Below are 17,751 nucleotides of genomic sequence, written 5' to 3'. Positions count from 1 at the left end.
GTGTGTGTGTGTGTGTGTGTGTGTGTGTGTGTGTGTGTGTGTGTGTGTGCAAGTAACACACAGATAAGCCAGTGTCTGGCTATCAAGTAGAAATGTGAGAAACTAGTATGTAAAGCGAAGGAAATACCACATTCTTACGTGTTCTGTGTAATACATTATCTGTCATCTCAATACTCAATATAATCTCACAGTTAACAGGCCAATGTAGGTGTGTGTGTTTGCACAAGTGTAAGTGAATGCATATGTCAGTTTTCTGTGCTTTTCTGCATTTTGCATTGGTCATAATGTACGCATGGGTAAGGGTGTGTTTTTGTGTGGTTGTCTGCAGTCGTATGTGTGTAGATATCTGGTTTAAATGCATGTTCACTCCCATTCCCTCTGTTTACTCTTGTGCACAATTTCAGGTTAGCAATAGATTTATTGCTGTTAAGTATAGTGTGACAACAACTAATTACAATACTGACTGTGTGATCTTACGGCAGAGATGTAATTACAATGTTGTCTCTTATTTGAAGATGTATACTTTAAATTTTCTGTTGCCAGGTGCTGACTTTAACAGCATATCTAACACACCAATTAACTTTTCTGTGTCTTTAATTTGCTATGAAGTGATGAACTGTTGGATTAAGACACTGTGGTGTCTCCCAAGGATTTTTTTCATTCAAGCGACCAAAGAGGGCCTATGGTGTGTTCAGCTGGGAATCAAATTAAAACATTTTTTTATCCTTTGACGTTCATAGTTCATACTTGACTTTGGAAATAGCAGTTGAGGAAACAATCTCACCTCCAGGTAAATTTAGTAGCTGTTATGTAGCTTTTGATTACATCAAATGATCTGCATTATAAGTATGAGTTTGCCCAGTTGTCATGGAAATATTGTTGAAAATAAAAAATTTAGAGTTAAGCGTGTGTTGAACAGTTTTATATAAAAAGCGTACTAATGTTAAGTTATAAATATGCACCTTGATATGTCAACAAACATGAGCAAGAAATAAGAGCGGACTCTATGACTGAAAAGGTAATGATGTTACTGGCTTCTGGAAGGAGGTGAAAGCTCTGAACAGGGACAGCATCATTACCATGCAACGTAGAGGGAGTCTCTGGGGCTGGTAACATAGCTGAGTTGTGGAGAAACATTATTCTGACCTATTTAATTGTGTTAAAAGTGAACCGTACGAAGTTGGGCATGTCGTCAATACTGAAAGAGTAGGAATCACAGCCAATGAGATCTATCAAGTTTTCACACAGCCAGCTGATAATAAAGCTAGCGGTTCAGCTCAAATTATTGTAGAGCAACTGAAATGAGCCATTTGTCTTACTGGCTTTATGTCTCATGGGGTGTTGCCAGAATCTCTGTTTTCCATAACTTTGGTGCCTGTCATTAAGGACAAAGCAGGAAAGGTGGGGAGTGTGGATAATTACAGACCTATTGCTTTAGCTAGTGCATTAGTGTATTAGTATTTTTTAAATTGAGCTGAAGAGGAGTACCGAAATAGTAGAATTAGAATCTCGGCCTTTTGGTATTCCAATCAGAGCATACAGATCAAATAGGGGGATGTAATACTCCGTTTGGTGTTGGTAATGACGTCCTTCAGGGGGGGATACTATCACCGGCCCTCTTTAATATTTACATGGATGACCTGTCTGACCAGCTAAGACAGTGTAAAACAGGATGTATTATTGGTAACATGCTAGTGAACCATCTCATATATAATAATGACTTGGCTTGACTCTCCTAGCAGTGCAGGGTTTCAGGAGTTGTTGAATATATGTTCCGATTATGGTGTTAAATTTGATGTGAAATATAATGCCAAAAAGAGTTTTGTTATGATCTGTAGATGAAAGAGGATGAGGACCTTATTTTTTCCATCTTTCCATCTGGCAGGGGAAGTGCTAACTGCTTGTTGTAAAATTAAATATTTGGGTCACATGTAACAGATTGAGTGTCAGATGATAAGGACATGTATAGGCAGCGTTGCATGTTATATATACAAGCTAACATGCTCGTCAGGAAGTTCTCTTGGTGTTCTGATACTGTCAAGATAAACCTCTTTAAAGCATATTGTTCTACTTTTTACACTGCCCCTTTGTGGGTCAAGTTCCAAAATGCAAGCTTCAATAAGCTGCGGGTTGCTTATAATGATTGCTTGTGTATTCTACTCAGAAAACCAAGGTGGTGTAGTGCGAGTGAATTGTTTTGTCAAGCAGGAGTTATTACATTCTCTGCTTTACTGAGGAATCTGATGTATAAATGCATTGGTCGCCTGAATTCTTCTTGTAACCGAGGTTCAGTGCTTTGCGATACCAGTCACCCTTATGGGATTACTGGCATAGCTGTCTTATATAATTGATGTCTGTCTTGTGTATCTGTATCTTTTCTTGTTTTTGTTTTATGGACCACGGGTCTAATATAAAGGCTATCTGTATAGGAAATAATGGTGCTATTATGCTTACAACATAAAACTAGAAGAGGATCTTCAGATGCAAGAAATTATGTCACATCCTAAAAATGACAGTGTCAAAAAAGTGAATGCACTGGTCACAGTTTTGTTAAACCAATCTCTGGCTTAAAAAGGGGAACTCCAATTGTACGTATCAAAGTCTGTTTACAGGTCTTGGGGAGTAACTTTAGTATCTGCTCCAGAGGGAGCTACACAAAATATAACAAATTACCTCAAGTACTGTTGCTTGAGGCACCATCGGTTGGGGTTAAAGACTACGATACAAGTTTGCTTGAGGCTTGCAGCTGCTACTAACACAACACACTCGAATCTCCAACTGAACTGCTGTTGAGTTCCATTGTGGGTGATATAGGTGCCGGGTTTGACAAGGACGAGAAATGCATGGAATGAAAAGAAGATATCTTTGGTTCTGCTGCAACAATTTTGATCTGTTTTTTAACTGTCCATCATGAGTCCAAAATGGGATAGGAGTGCAATACCTAATCAGTGGAATACGCTTTTGATGGGTTAAACAGTTAGACTGAGACTGCAAAAGTGATATAGGGACTGTTGATGTAAAATCCCGAGCAATTCAAATGTAACTTTTCAACTGTGTGTGTCCGTCAGGTGGTGTTTCCTCGGGTGGCCAGGGTTTGTAAGATCGACCAAGGCGGCTCGCCCCGGGTCCTGGAGAAGCAGTGGACCTCATTTCTCAAGTCTCGCCTGAACTGCTCCATTCCCGGTGACTCACACTTCTACTTCAACATCTTGCAAGCTGTGACAGATGTCATCCACATCAACGGGAGGGACGTAGTGATGGCAACCTTCTCCACTCCTTACAACAGGTACCCTGAGGAACAGGAAACAAAATAAGGCATTAGGAAATCAACAGCATGTATCGCACCTTAAGAGGTTTGAAGATAGCAACGGATGGAAGTGATTTATTGAGCTTATTTGATTTAGCTACATTCTTTTTACTTTTCTCAATCGAGTTCATGTGTGTCACCAACTGTTTTGCACTTTCCATTTATTAACTCAATCATATTTCTTGCTTTAAAATGCTTTTTAAAATGTCCTCAATTCATCAACATTATGAAAGTCTGACCTTTGTTAATGTTAGTAGCGTGTGTCCCTGCTCTACCTCTTGGCAACATGTAATGAAACTACTGGGTCAACATTTACATCTTCTGTCAAAACAGTTTGTGCCCTTTTGACATGCAGGTGTTTAATCTTCTTTTCCCCTTTAACAATACATACTCAAAACTGCTTTCATATTCATGGGCAGGATGAGTTGTTATCTAAATTGAAAATTACCACAAAGCCATAGAGCTTGGCTGATAGCTGGCACATATTGTAATTTTCCATTTTATGGCTGCTTTTTAGCAGATAAGACAATTGCTTGTGACAATGCAACTGAGCATGGTTAATGGACATTAAAACCCAATGGAGCAGTGCCTCTGAAAAATTCTATAAGCGCCGGTTTTGATCCTGGCTTTAATTTTCCATTTCATAGGCACAGGGTGAAATAAGAGGGAGAACATTCAGACTGAAGGCGACACTCAGGGTTTGTGTCATTTAATTGTCTGTCTGGCTGTGATGCTGCCTGGCCCAGTCACTTGCTAACTGGCTGGCTGGCTCACCCTCTATCTGTCTTTTAAGCAGCCCGATATAAACAGACGTATGACTGTTTAACTTTCTGAACATATCCAATGCAGTGGGTAATTATTGTAATGTGGTAGCTAAGCCAAAAATTAACAACTCTCTGACTTTGCTCTCTATAATACCGCCCTTGTGTGTTCTGTCTCCCCGATGTCTAAATGCGTTTAACCCATGATGCAACAGCTAGAAAATCCAGCCAGCTGAGAGAGATTTCTATTCTAAAAGAATAAAGACTTCCTAGTTACAGTTAGTCAATTTATAGGAGCAGCTGCATGAAAAATAGAAAAGTGACACAGCAATCTGTTATGAATTGATTCCACACAAACGGAAAGAAGCCAGTGAGTCTGCTGCTATCACAAGAACTGTGTTTTCCCCCTTAAATAAAAGGCAGTAATAAGATAATCAGTTGTCTCTAATTCTTGCTCGACTTGTGATGAACTTTGATGCCTCAAGGCTTTTGGGGAAACCCAGTCTTGGAGGGAGGTGTTGGGAATGTGTGTCCTCATGAGGCTTGGCAGGTGCCGACACTAGCTCATAGACTATTAAAATGAATAACACTGCAGTATTTATACTGATATATAGCATCCACACTAATCAATACAGAAATAAGAATGATTGCTACTAGAAATAGTACAATTAACCAATGCTACAAAATAAATGGAGGAAATAGCAATGCATGTTTGAATACGTAGGAGAAGTGAGGATAAATATTTCACCTCTTATTTTTCTTATATGGCAAATCCTGGACAACATGGCAAACTTGACTGTATCACCCAATGTAAACAGGCAACAGTTAAAATGAGCCATCCTTGAGGGATTTAACCTCTTCTGAAAGGGGATTGGAAATCCATGTTTCTGTCTCTTGGTTATAGTCCAAACTTGGCAAGGTGTTTCTTTGATATGTTCAGTTGAGTAGATTGTTTATTCTTTGTGTGATGTGTGTGTGTGTGTGTGTGTGTGTGTTGTGTGTGTGTGTGTGTGTATGTGTGTGTGTGTGTGTGTGTGTGTGGGGTTGTGTGTGTTTGTGTGTGTGTGTTGTGTGTTGTGTGTTGTGCAGTATTCCAGCTCAGCGGTGTGTGCCTATGACAGGCGAGGGTGGTCCAACACATTCACAGGGCGTTTCAAAGAGCAGAAATCCCCGACTCCACCTGGACGCCTTTTCCTGAAGACAGGTTCCAAAACCAAGGTACAACAGCAGTTAATAACCACAGCACACACACACACACACACACACACAAACACACACATCACTTAACACACACTCACACACGGGATGACAAAATGTACGAACATACATTATAGTCAGTCACACCTCTCTCTCTTTCACCCTTTTATCTCACTCCTGGCTCTCTCTCTCCCAAACACACACACACACACACACACACACAAACACACACACACACACACATACACACACACACACACACACACACACACATTATGAATTGTTAATGTCACACGATTTTAACTCACTTTGCGTCATTTTTCAATACATCCCTACCAGTGCCTGAATTGGACCACAACAATGTGCCAGTAACCTGATTCAGCTATTGCATGACATGATCATTGCATGTGTCTTGGATTTATTTATATTCATATGTATATCTTGTAGGGGTGACCCAAAATAGTTGACTTTGTGACAATTCGATCTAAAGAGCTTGATGACTGCTACAGTTGAATCGTCGCAGTGTCTGAAAATGTGGTTATGAAACATATGATCATTCCATTCAGGCTATATAAGGGTGCTAAATGTCTGAATTTACATAGCATTTTTCCCATAAAATATGGTTTGGTATAAATATCAGTTATAGACTGTATATAAAGTGTATGATATCAGCCTATTAATAATACTGTTACAATAACAATTAGAAGTAAGGTTACTGCGGACATGAATCAGAAGTGCAGGTACTCAGTAATGGTGAGTACTGGCCCATTTCAGGTACAATTCCCTACTTTTTTCACTAAGGGATTACACATCCTAAATGTCACATTGCGTCACAGCCACATACCATATGCACTTATACCACCTCTTTTCACAGTTGCACCCCCTACCCATTACCTCACCTCTCCCCCACATGCAGCTGCATCAAAGAAGGGCTTAGTATCCGCAAATGAAGCATGAGATCATTTTACAGATGGCTGGCTAATTCCACAAATGCACCAGCCTGATCAATCTCCCATCTTTTTCTTGCTAATTAGCACGCTAAGAGCTGCTCTTCTATCCTCCAGAAAGAAAAAAACTGATTTACTACAAAGATCTGGGCCTCGATAATTGTTGGTACCCTGTGTGTGTGTGTGTGTGTGTGTGTGTGTGTGTGTGTGTGTGTGTGTGTGTGTGTGTGTGTGTGTGTGTGTGTGTGTTCGTGTTCCCATATGGCTGAGAAGGCGGTTCATCACCAAAAGAGAGCCTGTACTGTACTCTGTGCATTCATCTGTGTATATGTGTGAATTGCCTCAGTTAGCATTTAATTGCCTGTCTATGTTCAACAAGGTCAGACGTTGCAAAGATGAGATATACCTGCTTTTTTTCTGCAGTGATTTATGTGATTGACTTAATTTCTCATCCGTTGGTGCATTCAGACCTTTTATCTGCAGGCAAACAGACGGAGAGTTGTAACAATGCTACCTAGGTCTGGCCCCGCAACAGACTGTTCTTCCATGTGTTAGACTCTCATACTGAATCATTTACAGATTTTTGTATTTAAGACATGTCTGTTTCCGTTCTGTTCTCCATATGTCCGCTGACATAAATGTAGCTACAGCAAAGAAAATGTTATAGCACTGGCTGTTTACAAATGTGTTATGTTGCAGTGACAAATGGTTTTGCCAATGTTGTCCCTTAATTTAACAATATCAATTTGGAGGTTAATTTAACATTAGCAGCAGCTGACTTGAACTCATCTGTATAGGGGAATTTGTATATTATATATATATATACTTTGTTTGGAGGGGGAGCACACCTTGAATAGTTAACACACCAAACTTTTTCTTGAAGCATCACAAATATACATTTCTCCTGAGTGCACACATATATATTTGAAAGTGTCAGACATTCAGTGGCCAGCTGGCTAATATTTCCAAGACCGGGTATGGATTATGTGGTGTGGCAGGGTATCAAAGACCATGCAGTAAAGGGGGTTTACAAGCACTCAGAGGTGAGATGCCTGCAAAGGGGATATGCTATCAAAAGCAGCTTCTCTTTTACAAGAAGCTCATCAATTCCCTGTAAAAGGATCAGAAAGATAGAATGTCTGAGTGCTTTACCCCAAGTCCAGAGAAAAAAGACATGTTCTGTCCTCTGCTCTGACCAAAGCCTTTGGACATGAGAGTTAATTAATTTAGGCTGCTCTCGCATTGATTTTAGGGAAGTAGAACTTTCTGTCTTCTATTGGAGTTCTGGCTGTACAAAAATGCTCATTCCCTTAGAGTCAATGCAGAGTTCTATTTCCTCCTTCTTCTCCCTCATCCCTCCTCCTCATCGCCTTCTTCTTCCTCCTATCCATTTGCAGGCCTGGCACATGTGCCGGCACTCCATCCATGGAGAAGTACAAGGTATCCAATGAGTTCCCCGACGACATACTCAACTTCATCAAGATGCATCCTCTTATGGACGAGGCTGTGCCCTCCATTGCCAACAGGCCCTGGTTTCTCAAGACCATGGTCCGGTAAGTATTACACACTCCAAAGACGGTCGTCATCTTCAGAGGTCTTGAGCCTCTTTAGCCCAGGACAATAATTACATGGAGTGCTGCTCTGAGAGTCAGGCTCATTAAAACATAGTGGTACTCCACCACAAACCAGCCACTGACCTATTTTTGCTGTAGAGGATACACTGATCTACACTTTACTATTTCTCTCCCAGAGTAACCACGTAGGGATTCGATAAAGACCGAGTAAACAATTGGAATTCTCATTGATGTTTTTCTTTATGTAGTAGGTAATTTCATATGTATACACATATAAGCCCTTATTAAGAAAATGATCTCAGCTATGTTCAGTCTTTGGCACAAATTGCCTGTTTGAATTCTCTGGGGATATTTCAAAGAGAAGATACTGGAATAAATAAAAACAAATTTTCTTGGAGTTGGCTTTTCTTCTGAGTTTCTGGAGTTGAGCCCATTTCCTTAAAGCCAGTGCACTGCGGCTGATGCTGTATGATCATAAAGGTCTGTCTGGCTTCTAAACTACGGGGAGACATTTCAGCCAGCCTCTCGGGGAATACAAAAGAACACCGCCATTCTAACTGCAAGGCAAAACTAGCTGACAGAGCATTTGGTAAAAAGTAAAAAATCTAGCTTTTAATTTGGACCTGGTTCTGAATTGCTGCTGCTCAAGATTTAAGGTTGGGACTGCTTGCCAGACCGTTGACAGGCCTCAGTGGTAGTAACATCACTTTAAAGATGAGCTACATAAAGAATTCTTCATAGGTTTTACGAATGATTTGCATCGTATCACTTCATGCTGTTACTTTCCTGAGGTCTGACCTACATACTGCGCTGGTTTAGTCAGAATATGAACAGCATTCATCAAGGTTATCCCCTACAACTTCCATTAGTGCACTATATCATACAAACATATTGTGAATAGCACATTGTTTTTTCCATTACATAATCAGCAATCAGACTATTTCATTTGATATGAAATGACACACAGTGAGCAGAGCCTTGCATTCAAGTCAGACGCAGTAGTTAAAAGCATTATGTAAGCTCAAAAAGCATCATGAAGGCATACAGGGTGGAAGAGGAGTGAGGTCTTTTACAGTACATGTCACAGTCTCAATGTGCTGTAATACTATTCTTGAGCTGAAGTTAACTGAAAACAAAATCAGTAATAGGGTTTAATTTCTTGTAACACCCTGGAGAGCACTACCCAATATCCAGCAAAAGCTGGAAATTCAAAAAGACTTTTCAGTCCCGAGACATGCTGTGCTGTGGGAGAGACCTCAGATGGCTAAACACAATGAATCTAATGAAGGTGGGGGGGGCTCTGAAGAACCCCTCTTGAGATTTGTATTATCCTGAATAGGAAAGAAGGTGAATATGTTAGTTGTTGAGATTGTATTATTTTGCTAAGATCAAATCCCATTGACACAGTCTTGGGAGCTTCTGTTATGCTTGAATAGGTCTAAACCACAATGAACCTTCAGTTTGCTGTTATTTTTGATTGGATAAAGCCAGTGACACAGAGAATTTTAAGAGATACTTAAAGAAAACAGAAAGTGAGATGGGATAAGAGGATTGTCCATGTTTTTTTAATGGGCTGATGGTATTTAGATTGACATTCATCACATTCTAAATAAATTCGGGACCTTTTCACCCATTTTCCCCAAGAGAACAGTCAATAATCATCAATGAGAGTAAAAGTGGACCTTCTATATTTCCTGATAAGCTCTCATTTTTAATCTTTAAATACAATCACCTTCAATTACAAAATCATGAAAACAAGCTTTTGGATTAAACTAGATTAAGAAGTCCTTGGCCCTGAATCTACAAAGTAAATGAGAGATAAATACCATCACGTGATGCAATGAAATCAGATGCTAAAAGGAAATAGCCTCAAGAGGTATTTCTTAAAACCTGTTCTTATCTGGTCACAAATAACACCCACAAGCACAATAAGGCACCAATCTAAAACACACTGGATGGCAGGTGTCTAATTTGTTAACTTGAATCAACTTGGTGTGTTTTTTTATTTTTTTTTATTTTATTATTGTTAGTAAGGAAATGGAAATTGAGTTTCATCCACCTGCTGCTGAGCCAAACTGTGTGATCAGCAGCTGTCAATTAGAAAAGAAAGTAGATCTTGTGAATGTAAATGTGCTGTATTTATATAGCGCTTTTCCAGTCTTAACAACTGCTCAAAGCGCTTTTACATCTACAGGAAACATTCACCATTCATACACTGTGGCCGGGGCTGCCGTACAAGGTGCCACCTGCTCATCAGATAAACATTCATACACATTTACACTCCGATGCGCAGCACCGGGGGCAACTCGGGGTTCAGTGTCTTGCCCAAGGACACTTCGACAATGACTGCAGGGCCAGGGATCGAACCACCAACTTTCCGATTGGCAGGCAACCACTCTACCACTGAGCCACAGCCGCCCCACTGTGTTGTATTTGTTGCATTTGTTATGTTTTTCTTTTTGGAACGACCTGACGTGCCCTATGTCAATTTGATTGAGTTTCTAATGAAATAACAATTAAGTATTGAGATTATTAGGACTCCTGCTGTTCCTTATTCTCTTTGAGACATCTGACGTTAATGATGGAAGTGATTGATTGAATGATTGATTATATAATTATTATTTCGGAAACTATATTTGCCTATTTTATGTTGTTTTTATTTCTTTATTTTTCTAGTTGCTCATATCTTTTTATGGATGCAATTTTTATCTCACACGTTATTGAATGAGGTTCATTTGAAAGAGCACTGAACTGGGATAGAGGTCATAGGTGTCCTTCGTCACCATCTGATGCTCTTATGATAGGCAAACTGACAATTGACTAATTGATTGGTTGATTTATTTCACTTGGTGTTCCTTCCTCCAGGTATCGTTTGACGCACATTGTGGCGGACAATGAGGCGGGTCCCCATAAGAACCATACAGTGGTCTTCCTGGGATCTGAGAAAGGCATCATTGTCAAGTTCTTGGCCAACATGAACAGCGGCTTCCTCAATGATAGCCTTTTTCTGGAGGAGCTCAACGTCTACAACCCTGACAAGTATGTAGCTCTATGTACAGTACACGTGTACGTATGTGTGAGACAGATGGCTAGAAATAGAGAAACACATGGATACAGTTGCTACAAACAAGGGAAAGTCAGTCATTGCATATTTGTGTGTTATAGAGAAAGCATGCGTGTGAGACTTTGTTTCCAACCATCTCCAGACTCAGTCAACCCACCAACCCACCAGCTCCATCAGTACCAATCAATTCCCCCAACCCAAGCTATGTAGTGAAGCCAGCATGCCAGATGGCTACTCTATCATTTGAAAGAGTTTGATCAGGTTACACTCTACCCAACCACAGCTACTAAATTAAAGATATTGACCCTCCGTCTCTGGATAATGTAGCTCTGTGGTTCCCAACCTCAGCGGAGCCCAGCTCCTCCAAAACGTTGGTAGATCAAAGAAACACACACATACACACACACACACACACACACACACACACAAACACTCACACACTCACAGAGGTCTGTGTTTGTCTTCAGAGCCAGCCTGGAATCTCTTGCTAATACATTACCCAGCTGTTGGTGCATGTATGAATGTGAGCGTGTTCATGAGCGGGTTTGAGCTGGGTACGGTGGGGTAGTCAAGTTAAGCATTGTTGTGTATTTGGAGTAGAAGTGAATAAGGAAAAATTTGTCGTTTGTTATGACCCTGCCAAAGCAAACATTGAGTTGTGGGGTAATAGATGAGGAGAAACGAATGGCAGCACAAACAGAGGAGGGAGAAAGAGCAGAGGAGAGAGGCCCAAAGAGCAGAGATGGAAGAAGCACAGCGGAAAGTGTGTTATTGTGTTAGACAGCTGAGAAGAAGAAGGGAAGGAGAGCTAGGACTTGACAGGAGGGCTTTCAAGGTTACCGCTGTTTGTTATCCAACATGATTCGGCCATGTGACGAGCTATATGGAGGCTATAAAGGGCAGGCCCTGCCTGCTCTCTTCTCCCGTTGCGGTGTCTTCTTCTTGCCTCCTCCCTGTAGTTTCTCTTCTCTGTGTCTTTGGCTGGAGCCGAGCATTCGTCGGCTGTTGGCCATCTGGCTTTAGTCGCATACAGTAAGTGACTTTGCCCACGTCTGCTTCCCTGCCTGCCCGCCTGCCTGGCCCGATTTTTGTGCATTACCCAGTGTAGATGGACTCTAAGCCCTAATTGAGAGCGTTAATGCGGGACCAGAGCAGTGCAAAGAGGAGATTAAATCCAGAGAGCTGGATAGCAGGATGGAGAGGGGAATATATGGAGAGAAGGGACAGAAAGCTGGACACGCCCAGAGGGATTAAAGTGAGTGCTCCTAGGGGCGAGTGGACAAAGAAAACAAGCAGGGATGGAGGAATGGAAGACTGGTGGAGTAGGGTGGGAGGAAGGGGTTATGTTAGTGTTAGTGGGTTTTACAGTTAAGTGCAGTGTTGTTGCTGACTGCTCACAGTGCCCATCTGGCTGTTTATCTGTTGTATCTGTATCATCCCTTTCTTTATCTGTCTTTATCGCCCACTCTGTTCCTGACCCCGTGTTCTCGAGTCAAGCATTATCTCTGTTCTCCCTGACCTCGCAGTTTGTCTCTCCGCCACATCTTAATCTTCCTCATTTTCTTCTTGAACTGTTTAATCTGATTTTATGGAATTTTACATCTCACCTCACAAACCTTTTTTTTGTTCGTATTTTTGTCTCTTAATGGGCAGACAATTGAAGGAACAACTGAATAATCCAGGTTGTATCCTTCTTTTCTCTCTTTTCTAGGTGCAGTATAGATGGTGTGGACGACAAGCGCATCATAGGCATGCAGATAGACAGCAAAAGTCACGCTTTGTGGGTAGCTTTCTCCTCCTGTGTGGTCAAAGTGCCGCTGTCTCGCTGTGAAAGACATGGAAGATGCAAGAAGTAAGTTTGATGCAGATAAAATCATCATACATTCACAAACTTCCAAATTGTTTTGACAATACTATGCCAGTTTACAATATGATGAGGGGCTGATGATGTGTGTGTGTGTGTGTGTGTGTGTCATATCCAGGTCTTGTATAGCCGCCAGAGACCCATACTGTGGTTGGGTGTCAGAAGGAGCCTGCAAACAGGTGGTTGGCAACACCAAGTAAGTAACATGTTGGTTGACGCAATCACTAAATAGGCGTTTTTCATGGAGAGAGACATTTTGAGCAGAAAAGTACAAAAAGCACATGCTTATTAGAATGATGGCTATATTCTAAGCACGTTTTTTGCTGTAAGTGTTGGCTGCAAAATTAAGTTGTACTAATGTTTAATATCCAGGAGCCTCCAGTGATTCTATTTGAGGACATTGAGGATTTCATCAACATAATACCTTAGTAAAATCAATGCCATTAAGTCAAGTTTACATTATGTCGCTTCTAAAGTCAATGTTCATCCCTTAATCGGCATTAATGGTGGAATATCTTACAGTTACAGTACAGTAAAACTTTGTGTTACTTGCACATGTACAGCTGACGTAAGTAGAAGTAATTAATGATGTTGGTGATTTTAAAAAGCCTGAGACACTTGTGTTTTCTAGCAACTTTTTAAAAACCTTGTCCCACCTTCTCTGTCATGCCTGGTGGCATTCCTTTCAAGATTTGTCGTGTCCGTGATCTTTCTAATTTTATGGTGTGTAAGTGCAATTTCCTCCAGCTGACAGGGCCATTGGAAGGATGAATGGAAGGAAAGTGTTGTTTGCCTCAGGCTCGGGGTTGGGTACGCAGGGCTGGGGAAAGCTCGATGGTCGCAGTAACTATAATTTGTGGCTGTAGTTATGACACAGAACCAGATTATGCTTTCTGAACAAACAGCATATGGAGTTTTGTGGTGGGAAAAACATTTTACAGATGAAGTCATAACAAAAGGACCAGTGCTCCGGTGGCTATTTGACATTGAATGAATTTGATCCCCTTGCTGCAAAATTATTGGTCTGGCACGCCAATACACCAAAGACACACATACCCACAAGTACACACAAATCTTGTCCTTGAAAAAACACACAGAGAACTATCCTATTATTATTCTGTAAAGCGGCAGTGGACCACTCTGATTGAGTTTCCACTTTGGAGCTGAAACCGACACAGAGGCATTAAAAGGGCAGATGACCTCCCTCCTTTACTGTACAATATTTCTAAGTGAGAGGGGGTGGGGGGGATTAGGCCCGGTAGGATCTGTTGGTCCGTGGTGAGCTATTCAAAGCATTTGCCAGGCTGGACAGAAGGAGGGATGAAACGAGGGTGGGGAGAGTTAGGGGCATTTTGGTGTTAAATAACAATGTTAGCTCATACAAACAGGTCCCTGCAGGGAAGACTTCTCTTTTAGTGTCCCTTTCCTACTTTTTCTTTTCCTCATTAAGATTAAAAAAAAACCGGTTGCTGCAGATCTTTTCTTGTCTGTTTGTCTATCTGTCTACCTAACCAGCAACCTATCTATCTTCTTACTTGCACATCACTGTCTACGTATCTCTTTTTAGCCATCTTGCTTTTTCTATCTTTCCTTTGATATATTCTTTCTCTCTTCAACGCCTCCCCTCCTTTCTTCTTCCATCTGGCCTCAACACAAGAGTGCCAGCATTCCCATGTGGAGTTATGCCTCTCATACCTGCTGCCCATATGCAGCTTGTGCTCTGGACTCCTGCTATATGGTCCCCAGTGAGCCCCTCTTTATGCACATTATTGCAAATGATTCTGTATGGTTGACATTATGTAAACTAGGTACATGAGTGTTTCACTGCCAACAGATCTGCATATTAATAATCATTAGGGAATTATTTAAGTCATTGCCGCAGCCACCAGCCCTGACTCTTGTCTTGATCAGGGGTGGGGTCTTACACCGATTAAATTTTCACACATAGTTACTGAAACCTTGATCAATAAAGTCTGGGTTTACTGTAAGTTCTTCTTTGTAAATTAAAATGAATAGGTGAATTTGAGGAAGCATTATACACACTTACTGTACTTTACACTCTATGTACTCACAGTATATTAGATCTCTGGTCACCCATTCACTTCTGATATGAATAATGAATGCTATTATACCTGACCTGCATTTCAGCAACCAAGTCCCCTGTATAACTACACATCTCACATTATAATCACATTTGATACAAGATAAGATAAAATGTGGCCATAGGCTGCTTCAATTTATGTACAGTGCAGTTTGAATCATATTTAAGTATGCATCAAGCTGTTGCAGTTGGATCTTAACCCTCAGCTGAACCGTCTGTAGTGTCACGTTCGAACACATTGCACTTATGTTGCTATAATAATGCAGCCCTATGGGACTTAAACCCTATAACTGAGGGTTCATACCGTACCATTCACTTTTATGTTTGCCAAGTACATGTACGGCCGAGACACTGCATCTGTAGTGTGACTATTCATTGTTAATTCATCTCGAGACGAATGGGATTTAAAACCTTGTAATCTTCATCTCAACACAATTTCACCATAGTCTGTAATGTTATTATCAACCATGGAAACCATGATCACAAGGTTGCCAGTGTTTTGGTTTTCTCAAAGAGGCCAAACAACATTTCATGGTGGGGTGGTACGAGGCGGTGAAGTCTGTGAGGAAAATCCGGCAGATACCAGGACTGCTTGGATGGCTTTTGCGCTCAGACAGGTTTAATTGTGCAACTCAGCGTCTGCTTTGTTATTATGACTGTGTGTGATAAGCAAATCAGATAAGCAGATTAAATGTACCCCCAGATATGAAAAGAGGATGCCACTGTTGTTGTTTGTGTGGCTGTTAATGTGGTTGCTTTTGAAGGGAAGTTAGTTATCAAGAGGGCAAAATGAATCATCTCCGTCCTAATTAAGGTTCTGTGAAACCGGAGGAAAAGGTGAATAGTAAATGAATGCATTACATTTTTCAATAATCTCAAACACATAAATATGGACTGAGTGTTTTAGACATTGCTTCTGATTTGAGAATGGAACAGCAGAAATTCAGTTGTATTTTCCTCCTACCATTCTCTTGGCCTTGTTGTCAGGTTCATGCTTTTGATTCTGGGGATAAGGGGTGGGTAATGTTGCTTTGGAAAAAATCATTCTTCTTCATGCTATAATTGTGACCAGTGGAGGGTGAGGAAGATGAGAGGCGGGCGGACAGGCAGGAGGAGGAGGACTAGCAAGGTGGGGAGCTGAGGAGAACTGTGAAAAGCTATCATGTGTGACTGTGATCCTGGTTGACAGTTGGTCCGCTCTGTTTCACAGATCTCCTTACTGCCTGCTTGGTGGTCTTTCAGAAAGAAAACGGGTCTCTGTACAGATTGCATCAGAAAATAACATCTCAAACTCTCTCAGCCTCCTCTTTCTCACCCTCTCTCTCTGTGTCATATGATGGCCCTCGAGCATGGTTACCCCTCACTGCCCTGGTCTTCGCCCATGTGATTGGGACTAAAGCCTCATATCTCTACGGGACCTAGATAATGCCAGATACTTAGGAGAAAATAATTATATTATTATATATTTCTTAAAGTTCTCATAAAAAACTATTTCAGTTTTTTTGTACACACGTTTTTGGGATATCTGCCTATTTGCTTTCTTGTCAAGCTCCATACCACTTTCTTATCTATGCAGTACATGAAGCTGGAGCCAGCAGCTAAACATAAATACTGGAAACAGGGGGAAACAGCTAGTCTGGCTCTTTCCAACAGTAACAACATCTGCCTAACAGGACCTCTAAAGCTCACTAATTAATATGTTTATTTCTTATGGGCCCTGTCTATTTCTTGGCCAGGCCCAGTAATTTTCTGTAATTTTCTGGCAACTGCTCAGAAGTCCAGCACTTGACCCTCATAAAACAATAAATTGTTTTTACACTTTAATTTTGGTACAGGTTAAACACAGAAAATACTGTATACCTTGTTCATTTGTGCTCTTTAAGTGCTGATAAGTGGATTTTTGGTCACCCTGTTTCCAGTCTTGGTGCTAAGACATGCTAACCGGTTGCTGGCAGTAGCTTCATATTTATCATACTGACATGAGAACTGTAACTTCTAACTCTCAGCAAGAACGCAACAGAGCATATTCTCAAAAATGTCTAACCATTTCTTTAAAGCTATACAGCATAGGATGAAGTTTGTATTACAGTCAAATACAACATAAATCTATTTATATCAACACTTCTGGCAATGAATCTTCTGCCAGCTATGGATTTACAAGCCTGCCAGCATTCCTCATAACCACTGATTTTAGGCCTTCAGGGCACCTGCTAGGTGTTCTTTGATTTTGTTCCAGTATAGGGCTCTCTGCAGCCTACACTGTGTGCAAGCATAGGGCACGCTGTGTTTGGTGTTTTTGTAGTAAGCTTTCCTATAGCTTTGTTACTTTGTTAGGTGTGGTGAGCCTGCATGGCCTGGCCCACTTTCCACCGCTGACCATGATGTCTCTGTTCCCCACAGATCAGCCTTTGAGCAGGACGTGGAGCATGGCAACACAGATGGCCTGGGAGACTGCCAAAGTAAGCAGGCCCTCTTCACTCTTATCTTTCCTCCTCTATTCTATACCCCCCTCCACCCACTACCATTCCTCTCTTCTCTGTTAACTCAGTCTCCCTCTTCTCTCAGCCCTTCGTTTCCTTCTTCGCTGCTGTCACCTTTTTCTCCCCCGTCTGTTCTGCCCTCACAATCCTCTCTTTCAGCCTCTTCCATCCATCTGTCCCTTTCAACTCTCATCCTCTTCTGTCCTCCCCCCACTGTTTCTCTGGTCCCCTGGTCAATAAAGTGTTGTGTCCACTTGGGCAAAGACTGGGTTCCTTCTTGCCATTGCAACAAAAACACAACACAATCATTCAGGGACACAAGGAAGGGATTTGGCTTCAACAGTCACAGGGCTCATCTCAAAACACAGAACAAGTCAGCCCAGAAGGTCTTGAAAGGCCTCTTTTATCCTATATGTCTGGATTTGAATTTTGTATTCATCAAATATAATACTTGAT

The 17,751-nt window shown here is 41.2% G+C and overlaps 1 protein-coding gene across 1 annotated transcript in view; it reads left to right on the top strand.

Moving 5' to 3' along the window:
* sema6a (sema domain, transmembrane domain (TM), and cytoplasmic domain, (semaphorin) 6A) overlaps positions 1–17,751 on the top strand; it is a 107,742-nt gene that overhangs the window by 70,654 nt on the left and 19,337 nt on the right. The window contains 9 exon segments of the mRNA XM_032515648.1: positions 3,069–3,294; positions 5,165–5,236; positions 5,239–5,268; positions 5,271–5,286; positions 7,610–7,765; positions 10,652–10,825; positions 12,562–12,702; positions 12,833–12,910; positions 17,216–17,274. Coding sequence (XP_032371539.1) covers positions 3,069–3,294; positions 5,165–5,236; positions 5,239–5,268; positions 5,271–5,286; positions 7,610–7,765; positions 10,652–10,825; positions 12,562–12,702; positions 12,833–12,910; positions 17,216–17,274 — 952 coding nt within the window.

The sequence above is a fragment of the Etheostoma spectabile genome, chromosome 5 (assembly GCF_008692095.1).
Source record: "Etheostoma spectabile isolate EspeVRDwgs_2016 chromosome 5, UIUC_Espe_1.0, whole genome shotgun sequence".
NCBI lineage: Eukaryota > Metazoa > Chordata > Actinopteri > Perciformes > Percidae > Etheostoma > Etheostoma spectabile.
The sequence above is the reverse complement of the archived record's forward strand: the minus strand, read 5'-3'. Positions and strand labels throughout refer to the sequence as shown.